Source organism: Rattus norvegicus, chromosome X (assembly GCF_036323735.1).
Source record: "Rattus norvegicus strain BN/NHsdMcwi chromosome X, GRCr8, whole genome shotgun sequence".
NCBI classification, from domain to species: domain Eukaryota; kingdom Metazoa; phylum Chordata; class Mammalia; order Rodentia; family Muridae; genus Rattus; species Rattus norvegicus.
In genome coordinates this window covers 120,092,047-120,118,663 of record NC_086039.1, presented here as the reverse complement: position 1 = coordinate 120,118,663, position 26,617 = coordinate 120,092,047, and the positions used below count along the sequence as shown (strand labels likewise).

At 38.9% G+C, this 26,617-nt stretch overlaps 1 protein-coding gene across 3 annotated transcripts in view; it reads right to left on the bottom strand.

The window, feature by feature from the left end:
- The window catches only part of Dock11 (dedicator of cytokinesis 11), a 183,121-nt gene that overhangs the window by 61,980 nt on the left and 94,524 nt on the right, over window positions 1-26,617 (bottom strand). For 2 of the 3 annotated variants that reach the window (XM_017602037.3, XM_006257453.5), the window contains exons 20-32: window positions 25,749-25,872; window positions 20,568-20,689; window positions 19,840-19,926; window positions 18,980-19,069; window positions 12,348-12,466; window positions 9,917-9,986; window positions 9,707-9,832; window positions 8,707-8,778; window positions 6,513-6,659; window positions 5,135-5,218; window positions 3,839-3,950; window positions 3,307-3,345; window positions 1,502-1,680 (exon numbers count right to left, since the gene is read on the bottom strand). In XM_017602037.3, the coding sequence (XP_017457526.1) occupies window positions 1,502-1,680; window positions 3,307-3,345; window positions 3,839-3,950; window positions 5,135-5,218; window positions 6,513-6,659; window positions 8,707-8,778; window positions 9,707-9,832; window positions 9,917-9,986; window positions 12,348-12,466; window positions 18,980-19,069; window positions 19,840-19,926; window positions 20,568-20,689; window positions 25,749-25,872 (1,371 nt within the window). The remainder of the gene's footprint in view (window positions 1-1,501; window positions 1,681-3,306; window positions 3,346-3,838; window positions 3,951-5,134; window positions 5,219-6,512; window positions 6,660-8,706; window positions 8,779-9,706; window positions 9,833-9,916; window positions 9,987-12,347; window positions 12,467-18,979; window positions 19,070-19,839; window positions 19,927-20,567; window positions 20,690-25,748; window positions 25,873-26,617) is intronic. The other variant, NM_001191760.1, reaches the window with a different exon arrangement.

The window sequence follows — 26,617 nt, the reverse complement described above, 5'->3', positions numbered from 1 at the left end:
AGATTTAAAAGACTAAGAGTGAGATAACAGCTATAAAAATTTGAGGTTTGAACTAATAGTTACAACAATTATCCAAGAACTTTGTTGCTGTTTGGACTTGCTCAAAATACAAAGTCCAGTGACAGCTTTCAAACATAATCACATAAAGGAAAAGGTTGTTTGCAAGATCAGTATAACTAAGCTGTTTATAATTTGTAAAAATCACAAACTACAATAATATAGTTTATATCTTAAAACGAAGGATCAATTTACTTTCAGACAGAATCATGAAAAAAATGGCAAGATTTGTAGATAGAAAAATTTTGGTAACTAAAAAATGCAGCATGATAAAATTATAGGAAAAAGTCCATCTGTAAATCGAAATTTCAAATTAGCTACAATAACAAATTATATCAAGTTTCTTTATATTGAATGTTTGAAATTAAGGATGGATTATCAAACAGGAAATATTATATTTCCTTGAGTTACTTAATATTAGGAAGTCACACAGAGTTATTCCAAATCCATTTGGTTTGTAGTTTAATTTTCCATGACCTTAAATTGCAATGTAAATGACTTTTAAATACATATTGAAGTAGTAGGAGACAGCAACCAGAGCCATGTAGGATCACACATAAATAATGCTAAATGTATGTAAGATTTACAGCCCCCTCCATGGTTTGACAGTTAAATATTATCGTAACATCTTTTTAGTATACAGAAAAATTCACATTACATATTTTATATATGTTATATTTCGTATGTCTTATTAAACAAGTATCAATATCATATTCATTTAGGGATATGTGTATATATTTACAGACATTAAACTATTTGACAGCACATGCATGGTACAACTCTATATGATTTTTTAAGTGTCCATCCATGTGAATAAAGGTGCCTGTGGAGGCCAGAAGTGTGGGATCTGCCTGTAACATCTCCTTGGAACTGAAGTTACAGGCGATATAAGCTGCCAGACGCGAGTACCGGGAACCAAACTGCAGTCCTCTGCAAGAGCAGTGAGCACTCTTAGCTCCTGACTCAACTATTTTTCCAATCCCTGTTAAGACTTTTCAAAAATCCTAGTTTATGGAATAAATAAGGAAAGAGTTTGACTACCCAAATGTTTATATTAAATAGAAGCAAAATACATACAGCAACCTAATCTCATTTTCATCATCCTATAAGTACAGATCTTTATATATGTTAATTTAAAAGCATGATTTGAGAAGCTGGGGATACAGAGCTCAGTGGTAGAATATGTGTTCACTGTGTACAGGGCCACAGCTTGTTTTTTCCCCAGCATCAAATTATTAAAAAATGATTTGAGAAAATGTTTTCCTTTAACTTAATTTGCATGACATTTAAAAAAAACTTAATAGCCTGAAATGAGGAAAAAACCCCAATAGTTTATAAAATTACCTCTTCACTGATAACTCATACTATGTTCCTCACTGTAATCATCTGGAGTGAAAAATCTTAGTAGAAATTTGCTAGTGTGCTACTGTACAGACATCCTTACCTTGTGTTGGTATCTAGTATCAAATGCATGCTTTATCAAAAGATTCTTTATGACCGAGATAGCTGTGTATCTGATCTCATAATTGTCTTGAAGAGCAATGGACGTTTCCCGCAGAAGTAGCCCAACCAAGAAGTGATGTTTGCAATACTCATCTGATAAACTGTATTCAAGATTGGAATCTGCAGTATAATAAAAGTTGTAACTTTTAATAAAGAATAAAAAATATTAGACAACTAAAATACTATAATTATTTTGATCATCTGTGGTCATGCTAGCAAGAACTATAAAATTTTATTATTAATCGATTTGTACAATTCTTCTGTACTATAGAATGAGCATGCAAAATTTGAATGATAAGACTACTCCTAAATTAGGGACAGACGATTTGCTTTAATGATTATTTCAGTCACCATGATACTTTTCCCCCTAAATTATTTCAAATCTCAGTACAATTATACTAGATTCTGGGATGAAAAAAATTCTATATTTGGTCATCTTTTAACATATTTCTTTATTATCAAAAGAGATTTAATTTTAACTCTAAGCACTCAATTTCATAGAGTAATGCTTGATTTCCTTATCCATTTAGATTTATAAAGTGAAAAGAAGAAAACAGGATGATGTCAAGAGTATTAAGTATTGATTATTACGATCATCACTACATTCTGGCCTGACCATTCATAGTAGATACAATGTTAATACAAAAAGCCACCACATCGCACATCAGGTCAGCATCACATCTCACATCAATTCACCATCACATAAATACAGACCTTCCATTTCATAAAATCACCACTGCAAACAGCATCTTTCACTCCTTTCTAGACTTTTTGATCTCCACTAAATCCTACACATTAATACTGTGGGACTTAAAATAATTAGAGGGCGGCTGGGGATCAAATTAAGGAATTTCTGGTAGTAGACTGTATTTCCATTTATTTTACATAAAATGCCTTTTTACTTTCTTTTGTCTGCCTCAGAATGTAATGCAATGCAGCATTTTCAGTTAGGACTTTTAAATGTTGGAATTCTCCAATTGAATCTCAAATCCCAATGCCCTATCTCCTCTTTTTCCCTACTGCCTCATCATTATCAAAAAGACAGGGGGAAGTACGTGAGCCACACAAGCTCTTAACTTAGTAATGGGTGGTTAGATAGTAGTACTATTGTCTTAAAATATTTATTTTCCTATTTTTGTTGGCTATGATTTAACCACTTCTATAACTACTACGTCTGAGTAGAGACTTCCTTAAAGACCACGGCATAAGACTCTCCTGCATTCTCATACTTTTTGTGAATTCCAATCACTTTCTAAATCCAAGGACAACATTGAATAACCAAGGTGGACTTATCTGGGTAGAATTTGCAAATGGCAAGTGATTTTTTTTTTTTTTTTTGCTTCAGTGACTTGAATAAATTCGGTTTGGTGTTGTCAAGTACACCTTCAAGACTGTGGCCAAGTAGCCATTTAATAGGGTGACAGAGAAGGCAGCAAGCCTGAGAGAGGTGACAAACATTTAAAACAGATATTCATTCCATCCCCTTTTCCCAAGCTGCTTTGCAGCAAAGGAATTTGCTTTCTAAGGACAGACATTTGAAAGTTGATTCTTCAGACAGCACTGAAGCTCATTTTAAAGGTAGACAAGCACTTGCCTTTAAGATTTTTAGGTACCAGAAATTAAAGGCTCACTTTGGCTAGGGAGGATTTGAAAAGCAAATAAAGCCCCCATTCATCTTGGCCATTCATCAAATCAATTGTGTTTAAACACAACATACTACTTGAGAGTGAACCGAGTTAAACCTACCTACTGAAGTCAAACGGTCCACCGCAAATGAAAAAAAATCTAATTAATATATGAAAAGAAAAGGGACAAATAAAAAACATAATAACATAAGAATAGTGCTATACAACAAAGCATTCAATAAAACTAGCAATGGAGATTAAATCTGAGGCATTTCATAAATTTACTGCATACAAAATTATCATTTTACTTTTTATATTTATTTTTGATGCTTTCAGCAGAAAGGCATTCACATACTTTCCCATTTCCTCTTAAATAAAATTCAATACACTGTTGTTATAGAAATGAATTTCACTGGTGTCTTGACATTGTGTTTAGCAACAATACATGTAGCATATCCAAATGTCTCATACTGAGACTACTGCTACTGATACAATGGAGGAAATGCAGAACGCCATTAAGGAACCTGTCTTCACATAGTAACAATTCCCAAGTTACCATAAAGTTAACTGGTTTCACTAGAAAACATTATGCTACACTAGTACTGTCCCAAAAGGAATAACAATCCCAAATAATGGAAAATACAAACACATACCTTGAACTCTTTGTAATTTAGGTTTTGCAAATGCCATTGGCAAGTTCAGAGGAATGTAATGTTCATGATTGCAGATTGTTTGCAGAAACTCAAACTTGTATTCAGCAAGAACCTAAATGGTAAATTATATATCAGGTCTCATTTTGTAGGCATTTATTGGTTGATGATTGAAAAATAAGATCTCTAGTTTCCTAACAGACGTGAAGTATTTATCTTCCAAAGTATACGTGCAGGTACAATCTGTACAGGAAAGAGTTAACATAGCAGGCCCTAGAGTGGTAGATTGAAAAAAAAAGGCCTGTTGCAACATTGATGTTGGCTGTCATTTGTGAAAAGGGATTTTGACATGTTCCCTCTGTGATAAGGTTGTGTTTCTTGGTGCCAGTCTACAAGGTCCTTATCACAGAGGAAACATGTCAACCTCTGTACTCTGGCCAGGGGAAGGCCTTGCTATTCCTATGGATTTAAGTCACCTGGGGTCCTGGACATGGCTGTGCTTATGTTATGAATGCTCATATGTCCAGGGGTATACTCGCTTCCCACAGTTCTTCCAGTGGAACTGATTTTTCGTTACAGCAGATCAAAATTCTAGACTATCAGAAAGTAAAGTAGGTATTCAGCATAAATCACTAGTCTAGAATTTTGATCTGTAGAGGTTGACAGTGTGTGCAACCTGCATGACTGCACCCTGAGAGTGGTCCCCTAAAATGAAGCCCTTACCTCTTCCATCAGTTGTGTATAATAAACCTGCATCCCCACTAAGCTGTAGCTAATAAACCTACTGTGATTCTAGACTTCCGGTATCTCTCCATCATGGCTAACCTAACCCTAGGTCTTTCTGCATGTTTTTCATTCCCATCTCCACATCTGGGTCAATCCCAAAGAACCCTAGACTCTAAACAGAAATACAGCAGTTTTTTAGCTGTCTTCTCACCCCTAGTGAGAAAGTGTATCTTCACAAGAGGGAAAAGGCACGAGCTGTCTGCATGGGGATCACCACAGACTTCACTTGCTGTCTTTTTCTTTCTTGATCCTGCTGGGTATACATATCCTGTCACTCTAATCAATGTCACCACGAAGAATTACAGCTCTCTGTTGAATTCTATTAGTAAACTGCCCAATCTGTGGGTGGTCGTGGTGGCTCTCCAAACTACTCAACAGTTCTTGCTTTTAACAATGCTCAAAGTTGCAAATGAGAAGAACTTTTCTGAATCCTCCAAAAGAGACTAGAACTGTCAACTTTGACTTCATGCTTAAATGTCCAATAGCTACTACAATTATGTCCTTAGAACTTACCTTAGGATCCTTGGGGCTAAATCCCGATATATAGTCATTTATCAAATTGAAAACAAAGCCTCTGTCCATCAGTGTCAAACAGCGCTAATAAGGCAAAGAAGGAAGATTAGTTATGTAATTCTAAGTGGTTCTTGTCATGATTTTAAAGAATTTAAAAATCTGTTCTACACAAAGTGGATATCATTTTTATGGATAATACGAGAAGAGCTGTCAAGAGTTTTCGGTGACCTTAAAAGGAGAAAAGTAAGTATTCAGTGGAATCAAGACTTAAGGGCTTCAACTCTCTAATTTCCAAAAACAAGACACATCCACCCACATATATGACAATAAAACAAAAAGCAAAAAACTGACATCTTTTGTAAGGGTGGGAGTTTGGTTACGTCTCAAAGAACCTCACCAAGCAAAGTAAACAATTTCTGCTGACAATAGCAATGAGGTACCTTTAGTTCAAACATTAAAAATTTTTGGCCATGAGAAATTGTTCAGGCGGTAAGAGTCTTGCCATACAAATATGAAGACTTGAATTAGAATCCAAATAGCTATGTCAAAGAAAGCTGGGCATGGCCACATGTAGCCCTGTACCTCCAGTGCCCAGTGCCATGGGGATTGGGAGAGACAGGGAGATTTCTAGGGCTTTAGGGCTGCCAGTGTAGCTTCAGGTTCAATGAGAGACATTGCTGCAAAAGAATATGGCAGTAAATAGCAGATGTGCTGCTCCAGTCTCAGGGCAAATGTAATGGTACATACACTCACACTCAAAACACAACAGACACATTCTCTCTCTCTCTCTCTCTCTCTCTCCCCACCTCCACATGTGTGTGTGTGTGTGTGTGTGTGTGTGTGTGAGAGAGAGAGAGAGAGAGAGAGAGAGAGAGAGAGAGAGAGAGAGAAGAGGAGAGGAGAGGAGAGGAGAGGAGAGGAGAGGAGAGGAGAGGGACAAACTCAAAAGCTAACCAGACTAGAAAAATGATTTAACTGCATAAAGATGTCAGAGTATGATAAAGACTGGGCACTGACCAGGCCAACACTTGCTCCACTTAACAGCATTCCATTTGAAATATATTTAAAACTGTTTTGTGAAATAAGCATGGCCAGTCTTTTGGCTCAGGCAGAGCCATTTAACTACTTGCTGCAGGTGGAGGGAGAGTAAACCTGGATGAACTGACCCATCAGTCTGAAGAGTCATTCGAACAGCTTTGAAAAGACCTAGCTAGGGGCTAGGGATATGCTAAGGAGTGTAGCATTTGCCCAGCATGCAGGGGATATAGGTTTAATCCTCAACAATGGAAAAAGAAAAAAGCCAAACACCCAGCTTTTCTAGGAAAAAAGAGAACTGTTATTCTTCTGGCTTTCCAGATCCTAAGATCCTTCAACTCACCTTTAGGAAGCTGGCCAAGCTATAGTTCACATTTCGGGACTCATCAGGAATCTCTGCATAGCGAATGGTCACATGGGGAATTATTGCAAGAAGCAGAGAATGTAAGATGTGATGATATGCCTCCGGGAATCTCTGTCCCCTGGGAAGCTTAAATACAAATAGAAAAAGAGTCAGAGTTTGAAAAAGTCTAAAGAGATCAAATGTCACCTTACTTTCAAACATGTCCCATTGTGGAAATGGCTTTAAAAAGTACTTTTTTTTCTTTCAACTAAAAATGACCCCCTATTTGTTCAAAGTAAACTTTATTCTAGAGCAGTGGTTCTCAACCTCCCTAATGCTGCAACTCCCATGTTGTGGTGACTCCCAAGCATATCTGTTGTTAGTTCATAAGTAGAATTTTGCTACTGTTAGGAATCATAGTGTAAACATCTAATATGCAGGATATCTGATATGTGATATGAAAGGGTCATTAGATCCCCAACTGGGTTGTGACTCACAGGCTGAGAACTGTTATTCTAGACCTCGAAAATGAAGGAATGACCTGATTCTCTAATAATATAAGCATCTGAAATTATCATTAGGCATAGCATTGGTCAGTATAACCCAGCTGTAGAATCCGAGCTCCTGGGACGCAGGCACACTTCTAGTATGTTATTTTTCTGATATAGAACATATGCATGTATCACAATTTCAGTCAACTTACTCTATGAAATTTCTATGAGAAGAGATTTTATTTTACACGCCTCACCATTATGATTTCTGTAACCAAGAAAACTTCTTTGTACAGGTTGTTTGTCATTGAAAAATTTCAAACCGGAAGTGCACTAAAACCTGAACCTGAGTTCTACACTACACATGGAAAATTCCACACCCGATGTTGTGTTGCTGATTGAAGTCAAAACACAGGCACAAATGTAAAGTAAAGCATAAAACTGTCTTCAGGCTGTGTTTAAAGTATCCAAGACACATGAATGTGTCATGTTTAGACATGCATCCTGTCCCCAAGATACCTATCTCACTATGTATATGCAAATATTCTAAAATCTGAAGATGCAAAAAATGGAAACCCTTCTAGTTCTAGGCATTTCAGTTCAGGAATTTTCAACATTCATAAACAAGATTCATAAACAAATAAGGGGCCTGTGAGACTGTTCAGTGGGAAAATTGTTTGCTGTGCAGGACCTGCTGATCTGAGTTTGATACACAGAAACCCACACATAGTGGCGGAGAGAACCGACTCCGAGACGTCTCAACAAATGCTCTGTAGCTCACATGGGGTCTTGTCCATACATCACATATACATGATAACGATGACGACAAATTAATAATAACATTAAAATAGAAAAACAAGTCAATGTACATACTGCATTTTAGAAATATTTGATATTATTACATGATGCAGAAATATTACACATGCAGAAATCTATATTAATATTTACATAAATTTCTTATTACCCTTTCTGTTATATACCTTAATCCTTTCTCATAGACAGAACATGTCTGATATGCTCCTTTTTCTCATTGAATCTTTTCAATAAACTTTTATTTGCAAAAAATATATTTTACTTCTGTGTATGTGGGAGGGAGTAGGGGTGCGTGTAGAGTTCAAAGGAAGGCAACATTCTTAGAAGCTGGGGTAACAGGTGGTTAGGAGCTGCCTGACAGAGGTGCTAGGAATCACACTTGTGTCCTCTGCAAGAGCAACAAACACTAAGCCATGTCTTCAGCTCTTCAACATTGACATTGTTAAATCACAAAAGGAATGCAAAGTGTCAAAGCCAATGCATTCTATATAGTAAGTAACGGTAGGATATTACCTATATTCTACTATAATTATTTCTAACTATATGCTGCAAATTAAAGAACATGTAAGAACATGAAGTGTGGGACCTTAGATTTATGCAAATACTCATTGTTTCTATAAGCAACATTGGGAAAGTGAAGGGCAAGCATTATTAGCATAAAAGGGAATTTGCATATTATTGCTATGGATAAAGTTAGCTTTATACATGTTACAGGTTATTTTCATAAATATGTGCAATTACCATTTAGCAATTAAAATGGGCCTAGTAGATGGCTCAAGTCTGTAATCCAAGCACTTGGGAGGTTGAACATGGGTTGGACACCAGCCTGGACTACAGGCTATCTCAAACATAGTTAATTAATTAATTAATTAAATGATTGTTGAGCCTACCTTAATTTTATTCTCTTCCAATAAGTATGTGGCCATCGACTTTGCAATTATTTCAAAGAAAAACCATGAGTACTGAAAAAGAAAACACATATATGTCTTAATAATTACCCAAATATTTGAGGCTTTGAAACATTGGACGAACCAACAGACATCTTGTCTCTGAAGTTTGATAACATTTTCAAGTGACCTCAATTCACTATTAAATTCTCACAGAATACTTCCCAAGTGTTTCAGACAAAGAAAAGAAATGAAAAGAAAAGAAAGAAAGAGAGAAAGAAAGAAATGACACTGTGTGTATCAGCCATGATCCAGAGCAAGAAGACCCTATTCCCAGGAATAGTTAGCCAACAAAAAATACAAAGTTTCTATAAGCAGGAACAGTGGAAGAATAGGAAGGTTGCTTCATGGGAGAGGAATTTTTTTAACAGTGATATTATTAGTAATGAGAGTAAACCAACTTTTAATTATTTTCATTACTTTTTAAAAATTCTCTACAATGAACACTTAAACATTTTATTAGCATATATTAATTATATATTAAATGGGTTTAATGATGGCATTTTCATACATGTATATATTTTGATCATGTTCACCTCATTGCCCTCTATTGTCCCCCTTTCACAAATAAAGGTAATAAATATTACTGCTGTCTACATTCAGTTTGGATTATCAACTTTGGCTATGATACAATACTGGCAAAGCCTGCATGACCTATATGGTTTGCAATATCATATAATTTGAAAGCTAGCATCAAATCTCTAGTTGATTCTTTTCAAAAGGCCCATAATTCTATCACCAATTAAAGAAATAGTAAAAAGAATTAGAACAACAGTTAATTCAGAGCAAGGGGTAAACATGGAGGGAGAAGAAGGCTCTGTGAAAGATACGTGTGCAGTGGAAGAGAAGGAGCGAAGGTCAGGGGCAAAAGAGGATAAAAATGAAAGGTCACAGCAAGTATGGAGCGACTGGCTTAACTTCCAGTTGTGTCCTCCATCCTTACCTTTAGAAGTTTATTTATAGCTAAGAAATCTGCAGACTGTTTCAATATTGCTATCATAGTAGTAGCCAGGGTTTCATGTATCAACTGGGCCTGAAGAGTGCTTGGTTTTTCAGGTCTGAAGCTATACTGCAAACAGAACCAAGTAAACCATCAGATCTGACCATCCTGGGAAAAGTAAATCATCTAGCAAGAAAGCTTTACTCCACAAACCTTTATGAAGGATCTTAAATAGCTCTCCAGGCCTTCTTCGTGACACTTTGACACAATGTGCAAGAGAACCCTGAAACAACATTCATGAAAGTCAGCAGGCCATGCTTCAACTCCTGACTTTAATGTGATTGACACATATGAGCAAATCTAATCCCAGAAAACAAAACAAAGCGAACAGAATGCCTGAACAACAACAGAGGGTTAAGAAAAAAGGTGACAGTGGCTTAGGTCTACAAGAGTCCACTGAAGAAGCCACTTGGCACCTTGAAAAATATACTTCCTGGTTCAAAAGGATACTTTACTTTAGCAGCCCGGATGTTTCACCTCCTTTCTAAATCTGTGTATTCACTTAAAAGTATAGTCATAGCCCTAGGTTGTAAAAGAGCTCAAGTAAAGTAAATACTCACATCCCTTCCACTGATGATAAAAGGAACAGAAAAGATAAAGTGGCTGGGAAAGGTGGTTGGTGCACACCTGTAATCCTAGTACGTGGGAGGCTAACACAGGAGGATCACCATGAGTCTAGTCCTGTCTGGGCTACCAAATGGGACTGTCTCAACAAAACCAAAACCAACCAAACAAAAGACAACACGAAAACTGTGTCAAGAGAAAAGGAAGGGCAGAGAAATAAAATGAGATGAAAGTTGGAGGTAAACTTAAGAGACTAGCCGTGCCTCTCAAACTTCAGCAGGCATCAGCGTCATCTGGAAGGCGTGTTATCAGATTGCTTGGCTCCTCGCCTAGTGTTTCTGACTTTGTAGGGCTGAGGTTAAAGTTCAGTGATTAGCATCTTGATAAGCTTCCCGGGCATAGTGCTGCTTCTCATCTGGGACGAGCATGGCGAGAACCATTATATTCGAATAATGCTTCTTAAACTTTCAGGAAAAGGACTGTGCCTGACAGCAGATATGGGCACACGGCCTGGAAGTGTTTGTAGCCTGAGTTCTAGGGGCAAAGGCAGTAAAGGGCAGCAGGGTCAAAGACATCTAGCACTGAGCACAGCAGTTTTTCAAGTCAGATATTTTCATTCTGAAATTCGAGTATGTTTCACCCTCTACCTTACAATGTACCTTTGTTTTCATACAGAAATAGAATACTTTTCCAAGTCAAAACTTATGGTTTTAATGACACACTCTGTTCCATATAAGAAACACTGGTCATAGGTAACTGACTATATTGGTTAAAACTAAACTGAACTGCAATTCAATATTCATTCCTCAGAAGAACTAGCCACAGTTGTGAAATGTGCCAAGTGGCTACCATATCAGTATAATACAAGTAGAGAACATGATTGGAGAAAGGGCAATTGAAATGTATGTTTGTCTTATAAATAGGTGTAGAACAGTAAACAACAGTGCAAGAACAGTGTGGGATTTCAATGTATCATTTTCAACAATAGATGGGTCAACCAGACATAAAATCAGGAAGCAAATATTTGAACTTAACTATACTTTAACAAAATATATATGTACACAGAACACATTTCATTCAACAGTAAAAGAAGACACATTCTGCCTGTGTGCATACAATAGTCTCCAGGATTGAACATACATTGGGTTATTTTAAAAAGTTTTAATAAGATTTAAGATGACTGCAATCATACCAGATAAAGTTTTCAACCACAGTACGGTGAAGCAAAAAAAAAAAAAAAAAAAAAAAAGAAAAAAAATCAGTAAGAGAAGAGACTGTGGAAAACAAAAACAACAGTGAAAAGTAAATGCCATGTTTCTGAACAACCAGCCAGAAAGAAAGAAAAAAGATAGATAGAAATAAAAGTAAACTTGCAGGAAAATGAATGGATTCAGAATATCTAATATTAAGTAAGGTCACACAGTCTCAGGGAGAAACTAGCCATGGTCTCTATCACATGTCGAACCTAGCCAATATCATGTATATATATGTAAACAAATATGCCTGTGGGCTCAGTATAACATATATGGAAGAACAAGAAAGGCTGACTATTAGAGGATTAGAAAGGACTGAACAAGTGTAATAAATGAACATCACGAAAGAGGATACACAGCTAATTTTTTCTCATAATTCTGCCATGTAGTTGTTGGTTTTGTTGATGGTTAAATGCATAAAAATATGATAAATAGTGAAGTTCCACGGCTTCCATTCTGTATGGCTCTTCTGACTGTATAGAAATTCACTGAGAGATGCATAAACGTTGGGTCTCATTCATTTAGGTGTGTGTTGTTTATTTTAGTTGAAAGTTTTTTAAACAATAAACTTACTTTAATTTTTTTAAAAAGAAAGAAATCAAAAGGAAAATTAAAAAAAAATCTTTCAGACAAGTGATGATGAGGACAACATGACCAAACCAATGGAACAGAACAAACACATTTTTAAGAGGGAAGTTTATAGCCATGAACGAAAAGAAGAAAGACCTGAAGGAAATAGCTTCTTCCATTATAACACCGAAACTCACATGGTGCAGTTGATGGGAACGTCATCTTCATGGGTCATGTTTGTGAGAACTCGGAAGAGTTGCATAAGAATTACAGGTAGAAACTGTATCATGACTTGGATCTCCATGGCATGCAAACACTAAAATAAGTCATTATTAGTTATGGAAACAAACAGAAATATGATCTAATTTGCAAATGCGAAACAATAAGAAAATTAAGTAATGAGCGACATATTGGCTTGAATATATGCTTGCTGAAATATGCACTTCCTAGACAGGAGACTCGCTAAGGACTTAATCCACCCCATTGTTTGTTTTGCTATTTGGGTTCTGCGAGTTAATTAGACAGGAATATCTAACTGAAGATAGCAAGTACAATTTATTTATGGGCTTGATAAGAAGAAAACGGCTTTTGGTAAATCGATAATCATTGCCAGGGTGGGGGTTGGAAAGATCTGCCTACAAACACCATTCATTCTACATGCTTTCTAAGAGAATCATAGCCTCCAGCTAACCTGATGGTAAGTTAAGTGAGCTTCAGTAAAGAACATGTCTGTACGGTATTTGCTTTATCCCACATCATCTATGAAATTGAGATAGTTTGCACTTTAACATTCTTTTAAAATTTTTATATTTTACTTACTTTGTGTGTGTGTGTGTATGTGTGTGTGTGTGTGTGTGTGTGTGTGTGTATTTGTATAGGAGCACACATACACATGTATGTGGGAGCTTATGTGCCACAGTATGACTTGCAGGAATCATTTCTCTCTTCTATTACATGGGTCCCAGAAATCAAACTCAGATGGTCAGGCTTGCCACCTTTACCCACAAGGCCATCTGGCCAGTCCTCTAACATTCTTTGACTACATTTATTCCACACGCTTGCACTCCATCTCTAATAAAGGGTGTAACAAACATCCAAATGTGTGCTGACATATTATATATTTATGTATATGTAGAAATGTTACAGGGCTGCTTGCTACTTTCTTCTTTCCATAGTCACTAGCTTCATCACTCCATCAGCCAAGCAAAAAAGAAAAATCCATCTTTACTGAGGACATTTTTTAAATCAATTCTATGTGTAGTGCTATGGGAAACACAACGAGCCAAGTCTTTGCACTTAAGGGAACTCATCATTTCCCTTTATTGGTCTGCTTTCCTCTGTCTTCACATCCTCACATGCACCTCCCCTTTCCAGGACTCAATCATTTGTATCTCAACAAGAGCTTTAGGCCTCTGTGTAGCTTCTCCATTATTGGGTTCACGGGATAAGCTGGCAAGCTCCAGGAACACAGGGTTGTCCTTCCAAGGGTTTCCTTCCTGTGCATTTTCTCTGCAATTCTCTCTTCTGAGGGCCCCTTTCAGGACACCCCCTTGACATTCTTCCAGAACAACTACAGTTTCTCTTCATTCTCAATATACCTAGCACATATTTCCAAATTGATTGCCCACCCACCTTGGATGCTGACTACCTTAGGCCACTTTCTACCAAAATGGTTCTCATCTTCTTTCTTCTATTAGTGCTGAAGATGTGACAGTTTCCCACACGCTAGGTAAGCACTTTCCTACTGACCTACATCCTCAGCCGTCTACAATGTGATGTGTTCCTGTTCCTGTGAGTAGGTGGTCCTCATTCAGGAATCACATGGTCTCTGAGAGCTTTAGCGATGTGTGTGGCTGGTTTTGGCTATCACAACTTGCATATGCATGCATGTGCTACTGGTTTCTACTAGGTAGAGGCCTGGAGTTTTGCTAAACATTCTACAGCAAAGAACTATCCTCCCCTAAATGTCATTAGTGCTGAACTTGAGAAATCCTGAGCTATAGAATTAATTTGAGTGTATTGAAGACCTAGTCTGCGTTTTTGAATCTTAAAACTGACAACTGTTCTTCAGAAAGCCAAACTAGCATCACCACTGCTCTTTAAATATACCATAGGCTTTCTTTTATTTTGTTTTGTTCCATTCCCAATTACTCATCCGGGGCAAATTCAAATCCTTATTTCAGTGCATCATTTCATATATCATTCAATGGAGGTGTACTGGATATACATCTAAAAGCCAAACGACAGAAAGCGGACCAAAAAGGCTGAACACAGCTACTACCATTTGAGAGTTCACTATCGAAAGGGGCAAAGACATGGAACTATATCACTTCAGTACAAATAGTGAATAGTAGGGCGGGTATGTGTACCACGTGTACTAAAGAAGTGACAATAGGACTGCAAGTAGGTAGCAAATGTGAGCTGAGCAGAGGAATGTTTCTGGCAAGGAAGACCAGGCAGACAAGGCAAATGAGCATTCCATGTAGGATGGTGCTCTCTGCTACCACTATATAGTTATTATCTTCTATAATTTATTCTCAACAGTAACTACAGTGTCCTTTTTGAAATGCAAATTAGTTAATGCCATCTTCCCCTTGTTAAATACAAACCAAGCAAAAGCACTACGAAGGCCATCACGGGCCTCCATGATCAGTCCGATCTTCAGGTTGAGCTCCCAGCAGCCTCATCCCCCACTCTCTGCTCTCTGTGGGCCAGCTATGCTGTCTTCGCTTTCCTGTAAACACACCAGTATAGGGTACACACACCCGCTATAACAGTCTCTTCTCAATCTATGGCTGTCAGCCTTCCTTCGGTCCCTCTTTTTGGCATTACCACAGACAACCCTTCCCTGACAACTCTACCTAGAATGTTCTCATTAACCTGTTCTTTTCTTCATGGCACTCATTTTCCCCCTAAAGTTTATAATCACTCTACCCACGCAAAAATAGTTCTGTCCAAATTTCCCTCAGTGACACTTCTAGCATCCAGAACAATGCCTTGCCCACATAAGGTGCTTAATAAATCTTTGGTGAATGGCTGAATAAATAAATAAGGCAAAATGGGAGTCCTTGCTCTACATGGTCTTCTCAAAGATCTGAATCTTTTCTTTTTTTTTTTTTTCAGAGCTGGGGACCGAACCCAGGGCCTTGTGCTTGCTAGGCAAGCGCTCTACCACTGAGCTAAATCCCCAACCCCGATCTGAATCTTTAATACCTGCAATTCTGTATCAAACATATGACATTTAATAACCTCTGTCTTTTGACAGCTCTTGGTATTATGAAGAAGTTGCTAGCTAACTTACTTTTTGCTCTGCCTTTGCTTAGGCTGTAATATCCATACGGACAATGTTTCTAAGTCATTCTCCTGTGCAAGCTCCTTAGGTGCTACATACATCACAAAACAACAAATAAATGAATTCATGCAACCGCCATTTGCAGGGATAATAGAAAGTTTTGCTGGGATGTTCATAGGACACATCAAGAGATGTGTCACAGACTCAGCTCAGCTAATAAGCAGCTGGAGCACTGTAGACAAATCACCTCTCCTTAAGACTTCTGTTTTCTCATCCTCAGAAAGAAAATGCTGCACAACCCCTTTCTGCACTATTTCTGCCATGGCATGCCATTTCACTTATGGCCACCAGAGAGCGTATGTGCATTGTGTAACTCGTAGACATTCTACACCCTTAAAAGCAAATACCAGTGCACATTTTGTTCCATTTGAAGAATACCAGTATTTGAAAATGATGTATCTAACACCACTCTATGAAAATTCTCACAAAGGTCCCTCCAAAAGGAAAAATCAATGACTTTAACAGATAAACTGTCCATCCATATAACTGGAGTCTTCCTAGATGGTACTAAGGATTGGATTTGAAAGTTATATGACTGTTATAGTCCTGAATGCTAACTGAAGCTGAGAGTCACTACTGATTGTCTCTCTTGAGCAAAAATTAAACATTTTTTATGTGGCAGTCAGGATAGTACTATAAAAACAAAAGTCAAGCCTGACCTAGTAACTATGATCCCAGTCCAGTCTGGTCCAGTCCAGTCTGGGAGGAGATGATGGCAGGACTATTGGCAGTTCAAGGCCTACTTAGGCTACATAGTGAGTTAAAAGACCAGCCTAGGCAACTTAACAAAAATATTTTGAATTTTAAAAATAAAACACAGGGCTGAGGTGATATCTCAGTAGGTAAGTGGCTTGCCAGTCAAGCATGAAGGCCTGATTTTGATCTCCAGCACCAACATTAAAAACATGGTGTTGGCAGTTTGTAATTCTATTCATAGGGAAGAGGGAGAAATCGGCAGATTCCTGGGGTTCTCTGGCCTATAATAGCCTACTTGCCAAGTTCATGGACAGTGAGAGATACTGTCTTAAAAAACAAGGTAGACAGCTCCTGGTAAACAGAACCTAAGATTGCCCTCTGGCCTTCATATATATGTACACACATATGCATGCACATGCTTACCCACACCGGTGTTGCGGTAAAATAATGGCAGAACTGGTTCCCGAGAGTTCTCACTCTGAATGGCTCCCATGGGAAGCCGCGTGTTCCAAATGTTTCTCTGCCAGCCGCTTTCACACACTGTCCCCTTGGCGGATTGTTATCACGCCTGACACACACACATCCCATTCCATGGGCCATTCTAGTGTGGCACTACGCCACACTAGCCCCAGGCATTCTATAGCCTAGCACAGCTTCCAGAACTGAGACAGGTTGTCTGTCTGCCTGCTGGGAACTTTGCTCACATCCCCTGTAGTCCGGTAAAATCAAAGCTATAGAAACTTGTAGTTTACCAATTCGATTTATATGTTAAATTCCCAATCTTCAATGCATCTACAGAATAAATTCACTGCCAATTAATAAAGATAGAAACCTCCCACCCAGACTAGATAAAATTGACCTAGACCACCTGGATCGGAATCATCTTCCTCCTCTGTCTCCATCTTCCTTTTTTTTTTCTTCCTCTTCCTCCTCTCTCTTTCCTAGACTTTTCCCCGCCTACCCTTCCTTCTCATCCAATGATAGGCTTCGCCTCATCCTGGAACCACCTTGCTGCATAATGACACCATCCTACACAATGACATCATCCTACACACAGGTACCCACACACATGAACAGACACATATATACAAAATACCAAAAAGTGAGGCTATAGCTGCATGGTAGGGTGGTTAAATACCTGGCATGCATGAGGCCCTGGGTTTAATGCTCCCATAAAACAGCAAAAGAAACAATGGCAAGTCATGCCTATGTCAAACTCCTGCAAGACTTGCTATTTGAGTTGCAAAAACTAACTCTACTTGCTACCCTCAGAGGCTCCCCAGATGTCCTGAGGTCACGCATTACTAACGTCATACGCCAGCCATATTACAGGTCTTCCTGTTGCACAACACACCAAGCCAAACTCTTCCGGGTCTCTGTACTGACTGTTCCCAGCTCTTTCCCAGCCAGACACTTGGCCACCATCATCCTTTAAGTAGCTGGTCAAGTAACACTTTGCCAGAGGCATCCTCCCTGGTAAGACAGAAAGTCTACCACATTCCCTATCTCACTATAGCAGTGCTTCTCAACCTTCCTAATGCTGTGTGAACCCTGAATACAGGTCCTCATGCTGTGGTGATCCCCAACCATAAAATTATTTTTGTCACTACTTCATAACTGGAATTTTGTTACTGTTATGAATCGTAATGTTACTATCTGATATGCAGGGTATCTGATGTGTGACCCCCCCCAAAGGGGTCACAGCCAACAGGTTTAGAACTGTTGCTCTATAGTATCTATAATCATTTGATGTGTCCCCTCTCCTTGCTCGTTTCTATGCTCATTCCCTCCACAACAGGTGACACTGTTCTCTTTGCTCAGATCCCTGATGCGGGCTTCCCAGGAGGCACTCCAGAAGTAGTGTGTCACGAACAGTCACGACCCAGAGGATGAGGTGTCTTTTTTAACCTCACAAGCAATGGGCATTAATTACTCTTATCCCAATGTGACAGCTAAGAGAAGTTCTGTGTCTTGGTAAAGGTTAACCGCAGACAAAGTAAATGACAGCTCTGCAGCACAATATCAGATTATTCTTCCAGACCCATATGCTCGATGTCACAGCATACTAGCTATCTCTCTGAAAGAAAGGGCTTCCTGAGACCACTGGTAGGCAGAAGCCAACGGGTAAAGGGAAATCCTGTACTCATCAAATTAGAATGCCTCATAGTCTCCTCAGCTTACCTAGTAATGAAGTAATGAAAAGATACAACTGCTGCCAGGTGGGTCCTAGGATGCACACCATTCTCCACACAGAGGGAATAAGCCTAACATGAGGTTCTCTGATTGCTACAGTATGGTATCCCTAAGACCCCTTAAGACTCCCTCCCCTGCGCTACATGCAGAAAATGCTTCTAGCTTTAGTGGGCCCTTATGACAGTCTAGTCTCCCACTAATGGACATAGGACCATTTCACATTTTATTGCAAGGAAAACTGTTTTTATTCTTTCTGGTCCTTCCCCCACCACAACATGCTCTCCTTTTAGTGGTAGTTAGCAGGAAGAGCCAAGACTCCCCTCCCCCCAAAGCCATTTCGCCAACTAAATTCATGAGGTTTCTAAACCATGATGTCAAATTTTGGCTGTAACATTTTCTCCCTAATGCAGCCATGCTATTGTCTGCCTCTAAACAGCCACTTGATGGAAAAGTACAAAAGAGAAAGTGCCCTCCTGAGGCCCAGAGGATTTTCAGGTGTTTGCCTGGTTCCTTTTTTTTTTCTCATGTCAAAAATGTAGCAGCAGAAAGGCACGAAAAATGAACCTTTTGCAGAACCTGTTCATTTACCTTTAAATATTTAATGAGCTCCCCTGGAACTTCTTTTGAGCCCGACTGAATCAGCTGGCAATGATGGAAGAATTTATGCACATGCAGATCCTGGAACACAGATGGAAACAGCCTTATGAAATTTGTTTCATTAGCCTCAAGCACAGGCTCTCCAGTTCTCCCTGATGCAGCCTCATGATGGCCTATCTATCTATCTGGATATTCTCAGACCTAGATCCTGGGGCCATCTCTGCATAAGCCCTTGACATCTTCTCAATCTTCATATGAAGGACCACGACCAGGAAAACATAGTGTGTCCCCGAACACACAGGAAGTTGCTAAACATACCCAACTAGGCAAGCACTTATTTAAGGCTTTAAAAAAACAAAACAAATCAAAATAGAAATAATGGATTCTCTCGCATTGAGTTGTTTCTCTATTTTAATGAAGTGACCATGAACAGAGCTCTGAAATGACAGGTGAAGAAAACATAGCATCAGGAAGGGCCATGATTCCCTGGCGAACCATTCCTGGTATTTAGTACCCAGCTTAAGCCATGACACTCTGCTGGGGAATCCAGTTGTCTCATATGAAGTCTGTACATCTTGACTTTCTGGACAACATGGGTCACATCTGGAGGTGGAAAAATGCAATATGTACTTTGAACTAGCACTCATTATTATTTTGTGCCTCAGGGAAGCTATTTTCTCCTAACTTAGACTTAGGTTTTTTTTTTTTTTCATGGTTAAAATGCTGATGATAGCCTCTACATGCCTTTTAAAGTTCAATTTCTCCAAGGCACTGGGAGATTAAAATTAGTCCAGTCTAATGAGGAAACATATTCCAGTATTCGGATGAAGAATTTGGGTGCTGCTACTTACCTGAGTATAAATGGTTGATTCTAAGTGGGTCTTAATCTTCAACAAAGGCTTTGCACCATCTACCCACTTGATGTCCGCATTTGATTGCTGGAAAAAATACAGCCATGAGCATATCTATTACAGCCAGAGATACATGAACAACTTACGATACTACCCATGCATTTTAAGAGATTTCGCAAAGAAATGTATTAGGTTCAACCAAAGGAAATACTGGAAAAACATAAGTGTCCTTTAGAATAAACATGTCCCAAATAATTTTGGATTTCTACTCCTCTCCAGATTTATATAAATTACCATAATATGAATTACTTAAATAAATGAGGTTTTTAAAGTCATGTCCCAAATCCAGTTTTAAAAGATACTGAAATCGGGCTGGAGAGATGGCTCAGCGGTTAAGAGCACCCGACTGCTTTTCCAGAGGTCATGAGTTCAATTCCCAGCAACCACATGGTGGCTCACAACCATCTGTAAAGAGATCTGATGCCCTCTTCTGGTGTATCTGAAGACAGCTACAGTGTACTTATATATAATAAATGAATAAATCTTAAAAAAAAAAACTCAAAAAGATACTGAAATCATCAGCTGTAAGCACAGAGCAGTCTTTCCTGCTTAACTTGATTGCGAAGGAGGAACAGTCTTCAGGATTCCTGCACCACGCTATACCAACGCAATTCTACTTTTCAATGTATAAAACGGGAGCGCTTCCCCAAACACAGATATCCCCCTACCCTTCTTGATTCAGCATCATTCACGTTCAAGTAGCCTGGGGGAAGATTGGCTGAGACTGGCAGCTGCTGCTCCAATGTGGTGACTCGCCCATCCTTCAGCAAAGGGACCCAGGCAAATCCAACTGCCAAGACAATAATCAACCATAAGAAATGAAACTGCAAATACAATCAGCTACACAAATGCCTGCAAGCTGGGGAAGCAGGCGGGATGGTGATGTTTCTAGGGATCCATATGTGGGAGCCCAGGTGTCAGGCAACTGTGGTGCCGGGAAGGAACAATGCATTTGGCTCTTTTCCTAATCCCAGCCTGTCCACTAAAAGTTATTGGCTCTCTATCTTTGGCAGTAAACATGGGAGCAACATATCCCTTTCAGTTAAAAGGATTAAGGAGCCGGCCTAAGGTTATTCATGAAAATATTTAAATGTCTCAAATGTGCCTTAACACCACTGTTGGCGACTGTTTGGGTAGACTCGTGTTTTAGAAGGTTCTAATCCCTCTTATCTAGCCTTCTACTTAGAGTTGAAAGTCTCACAGTTGACGCCATCTCGGACAGCAATCATGTGTTCTAAAACTTCTTATGGGAACCCTGGGATACTGGAGTATGGAAAATTAAGGTCCTAAATCAAGGTTACAGCCTGCATTGGATACAAGGTAGTAAAGGAGTCAATCATTTAGACAGGCAGAGGTTTCCTGCCCGGAGGTCGAGGAGTAGAAGGGGAACACAGCCAGGCTACAGTGTTTATGACTTCAGTCCACTAAGAGATTTCCTGCCATCTCTACATTTCTTAACACTTCTACCCCAAAGGGGGGCCTTGGCTTTCTATTAGAAACTCATTCTGTTTTGCTATAACTAACCAGAGCCGTCTGTGTTGCTCGAGTTCCATCGTGTCTGTCCTTCCATTATACAGATCACTCTGGGCTTTGAGTGTTTATAACTTAGCTGTAAAAAATAAAATAATAAAAAAAAAACAAAAAACCAACCTTGCTCTTGATGGACTTCTGGCAAATGAAGCGGGGTGTTGGCTGAAGAGCACTTTGTAAATCCACCGCTTTCCAAGTCTTTAAAATTCTTTGCATGAATGCCTATGCACGTATGTGCATGTGTGTGCATGTGTGTGTTTATATTGTGAACTCAGAAGTCAACACAAATCTGGTTACAATGCTTTCATGGACATATATAATTTGTCAAGTGCTTTTGCTCTTAGAAAACCACCAAAATATGGCTTTCTCTCAGTAGACTGAAAGGCTTTCACATACACCGTATCATGTCCGAAGAGCATCCTCTCTAGTCCCACTTCAAAAATGCTTCCCCTAGACCTCTGCTCACAGAAAAAGCAGGAAAGTGCTGTGTGCAGAAGCACCACTAAAAATGACAATGTCAGGAAGCCCAGGAGGCCCCAGTCCTACACAAAGGACTGTAGCAGCTAAGGAATGCTTAGAGAGGAAGAAAGTCTTCCCCAGGGAAAAGCAAACCAAAGGTTATTAAATACCAAATGGTCAGTCCTCAATTGGACAGTTTGGAAGGAAAAGGGGAAGGGGCAAATGATGTAATTATAATCTCAAAAATAAAAAAAATTAAAAAGAGAAATAAAGAAATGACACTATCGATACTGTGAAAGTGAAAATTAAACCAATGGGGGTGGGGTGTCAGGCACTTCCAAACTAGAAACTATTTCTTGCTCTTAGACAATATTTTTCCTCATGAAGTTTTTATTGAGGTATAATTTGTGATAGGTTTTTGGTGTATTTGCAGTTGCTCCATTAAAAAGGATTACAGAAAATTTTCACTTCAAAAAGAAACTCTTAACACGTCATTCCAACTGTCATTTTCTCCCTAACCCAAAAAACCATCAATTCACTTTCTGTCTGCCTAATTCTGCTTAGGTGACAGTTTTGCACTGTGAATTATCAGAGCACGGCCAAGTGTTTCCCTTAGTTGAAACTCATAGGCAGCACTTGGAAGCTGTAAGGTACGCGATCGAGCATGCCATCTGGCTCAAAGGTAGGAAGCCACTTAAGGGAGGACAGTTAGAATTGATGAGTGACGTGAAGAATCACCACCTCATGCTTCACCGAACACCTTGCCCATTTCTGTCTAGAATTTGGATAAGAAAACTGCAGTTTATCACTCAGGTGGAAAGGACTTGCATGGATTCTTCTAGTTCTGCCTGGTTTCAACTCATTTCTCCAGGCTCCTGCTCTAACTGCAATTTCAATGGTGGCTCCCTAATACTGAACCCTGTGGCCTGATGGTATCCCTCCGAGATCTCACTAGCTCCTCAAACACATCAGTTGGAGCCTGCCACATACTGCTGTGTCTTCTTTGTGATCACCTAATTTTGAAACTTCATTGGTTACTCTCAAGCATCCATCAATTAGTCAGCTAATTGCCAGGTAGTCAGCCCTGGGAATTCCCAGGAGATTGACTGGCCAAAGGCCATCTCAGAGACACTAAAATTTGCATGCTTAATTTACCTATAACATGGCATAGTATTTACATATACCCTACATACATCCTTCCGTATATTTCAAAGTATTTCTTGATTACATATAATATCTGTTGGAATGTAATTGCTATGGAGATGTTTTATTACACTAATTAGGGGACAAAAACAAGAGGGAAAGCCTATATGAATTTAGTACAGATGCATTTTTTTTATTTTTTTCACAGAGGGTGTCTCTCTATAGTCCTGGCTATCCTTGAATTAGCTAGTAGACCTCAAACTCAAGAGATCACCCGCCTCAGTCTCCCAAGTGTTGGGATTAAAAGCATATGCCACCACACTCAGCTTCGGATCCAGAATAACATTTACAAGGACCAGGGAGAGAACTCACTTGGTAAAGTGCTTGCTATGCAAGTATGAAGTCATGAGTTCAATCTTTAGCACAAATCTTTGAAGAAACCAAGTGTGGTGATGTGCAATTCCCAGCTCAGGGCACTTGTGGAGACAGATGGATCCCTAGGGCTTTCTCAGCACCTAGCCTAGCCTACTTGCCAAGTTCCAGGTCAGTGAGAGACCCTGTCTCAGTAAGACTGAGTGACGCCTAAGGAACGATACTGAGAATGTCTTGTGGCTTGATCATGCATGTATGTGAACATATACACACATACAAGATAATATTTTTAATCTGCTGGTGGTTGAGTATATTCATAAAGAACCCACGGAGGTTTTTACTGAGAGAACATGAACCTTAAACCTTTTCTTTCCTTTTTAAAAAAAAAAAATAACAGATTCATACTATAGCACAGGCTAGCATTAAGCTCATGACAATCCTCCTGCCTCAGATTCCTGAGTGCTACAACTACAGATATAAGTCTTCACCCTTGACTTTCCTTTTCTGTAATTCTTCCTTATTCTTCCTTCCTGATTTGATCATAGTGTACTCTCTTCCTTTATAGAACCTTTTAAATAGGTCTCCAACTGGTATCCTTCTGTCCTTCCTTCCTTCTTCCTGCTCTAACTCACAGTGCCCTTTACTTTGCTTCCTGGACCATTTTCCTCTTAAACGGCTCACACTGGTGTTAGTAACCTTTCAATAGTCCCACACTGTTAATAAAGTCAGATCCACAGCCTGGCTTTCAAGGCTTTCCAAAATGTTTTCAATCTGACATCCTGTGTGTACCCAGCATCCTGGGCTCTTTTTTCTTTGTTAAGAACAAACATAAGTATGTTTGTTAGTTTTCTGTCCCTATCCCCTTAATACTCTAACTCTGTAAAAGCTGTTCCTTCATCTCAGAATACCCCACCTTCCTTCTATTATACCATTCTAAGCTCAATCCCCATCCTTTAAGACTTCATTCCAATACCATCTCCTGAAAGACTTTCCTGAGTCACAGTCACTGTCATTTCACTAGCTGAGTCATTCGCTCACCTGTGTTCACATATCAAGGGTTCACTATTATCTCAGATAGAATTGTCTACATAGGACCCATGAAGTTAACTAGATTATAGGCTCAATGATGATGAACTCTGACCTGGTTGGTTTTTCTGTCAACTTGATATAAGATAGAGATATTTGGGAAGGACTCCCAATTGTGAAAATGCCTAAGACTGACCTATAGGCACATCTATCATACATTTTCTTGATTAATGATTGATGGGGGTGGGGTGTTCAGGTCACTGTGGGTGGTGCCATCCCTAGGCTGGTAGTCATAAGTGCTATAAGAAAGCAGGCTGAGTTAGCCATAAGGAGCAAGCCAGTAAGCAATACCCCTCCTGTGGTCTTTGCTTTAGCTCCTGCCTCCAGGTTCCTGCTCTTAGTCCTTGTTCTGACTTCCCTTCATGATAGACTACAAGCTACAAACTGAAATAAACCATTTCCTCCTCAAGTTGCTTTTGTGATCATGGTATTTTATCACATCAATATTAACGCTAAGACAAGCTCTATATTAAATTTTTTACTACATTCTCCATAGTATCTACTAAAATAGTTCACAAAAATATACAGAAATATTTGCTGAATGAATGCATCCTAAGGCATAATGACATTTGTAAAGCGGAAGTAACACGGGGTATGCTCACAGTCCTTGGATGGTCTCCTAAAGCTGTCTTCTACTGGTTTATTTAAAGCCTTTGTGACACAGGACCAGAACTGCTAAAGCTTATTCAACTTCATTAAATCTGTTCTCATTAGCAACAGGCAGTCCCCAGTCTCCCTCAAGCTCACAGATGTCCCTGGCTCTGGGCTAACTTTTCTCTTCTTCAATAAGCAGAACTGGAAAATTCTAGTTGCTGGGCAATTCTACATAAAAGAAATAACAATGCTGTATTGTGATATGTGTTTCTCCCCAAAACAGCATTATTACTTGATGTCGCTTAAAGTACTCTGGCTGTACTAGTGAGCATCTGAACAAAGATATTTGTTAGGCATGATAATAAAATCAATGTATAGTTTGTCTTTTGTCAATGAACTGTTTTCAGAAGAAGCTTGTTTTGCTGCCCAGGCTGGTCTTCAACTCCTGAGATCCGGTAATGCTTTTAGCTTGACTCAGCATGAGCTGTATAATCCAGAGATATAATTTTTGGTCAAGGAGTGAAGCAGTTGACAACTTGGTGAAAAGATTTTATATCCTAGAGAAAGATTATATGACCCTGGGTCTGATCCCCAATACCACAGCACACCATACCACCACTAGTCCCCTGCCCCCACACAAATAAATAAACAAGCAGCATACGTACCTGGAGTTTCCACTGTGTCTTGCTTTTTGGTTGTTCCTTTTGTGTTGATTTCACAGCTTACATGATAAAAAGTAAAAAGCAAATGATGCTTCTGATGGAGGTGGATGGGAAGCTCAATTTTGATCTGAAATGGTAGAGACATTACATAGGCCATTTTGGTTTGCTTTGTTTTAGCTGTTAGGTTAGGCTGTCAGACATGTAACTCAGTTTCACTGTACTGTTCCAAAAATACCCCCTGAAGGATAAGCTAAGTGGCCTAATAGCAGGTATCATTTCAATGCACTTCAGATGTTTTTCTGCTCATCCTCAGTTTGACAGCACTATTCTCCTGAGTTGTGGGGATTTAATACTTTTGTTGATTTAATACTTCTTTCTGTATAGTTCAATGGATTCCCCAAGTTTTAAAGCAGGTTTTATAAAACAGTAGATTAAAAACCACATCCTCATGTCCAGTGCAATCCAATGAACACTGAATTTGAAATGCTACATAACCTAAGTTGTGGTTCCTCTGTGCATGGACAAAATTAAAATCCTACAAGTAATGTACAAATGTTCACCATCACGTACCCTCAAATCAGAGTTCATAAGACTTTCTCAAGGAAAAACAAATGAAACTTTGTTCTTGAACAGACAAAAAGATGTCACATATAACTCCAAACGTTAGGTTCAAAAGATGCTTATAAGACTCAATTTCAAGGAATTTTCTAATTACAAACCAATTGTACGCTTATATCTCCTATTAGCAGGTAAGAAACAAAATTTTAACTTTGATACACATATCCATACAGATACACATGAAAATAACTGCTTTCTCTGTCTTTTCTAGTCAATATATAGTGAATGAATAAAAAATCTATTATTTTAGACAC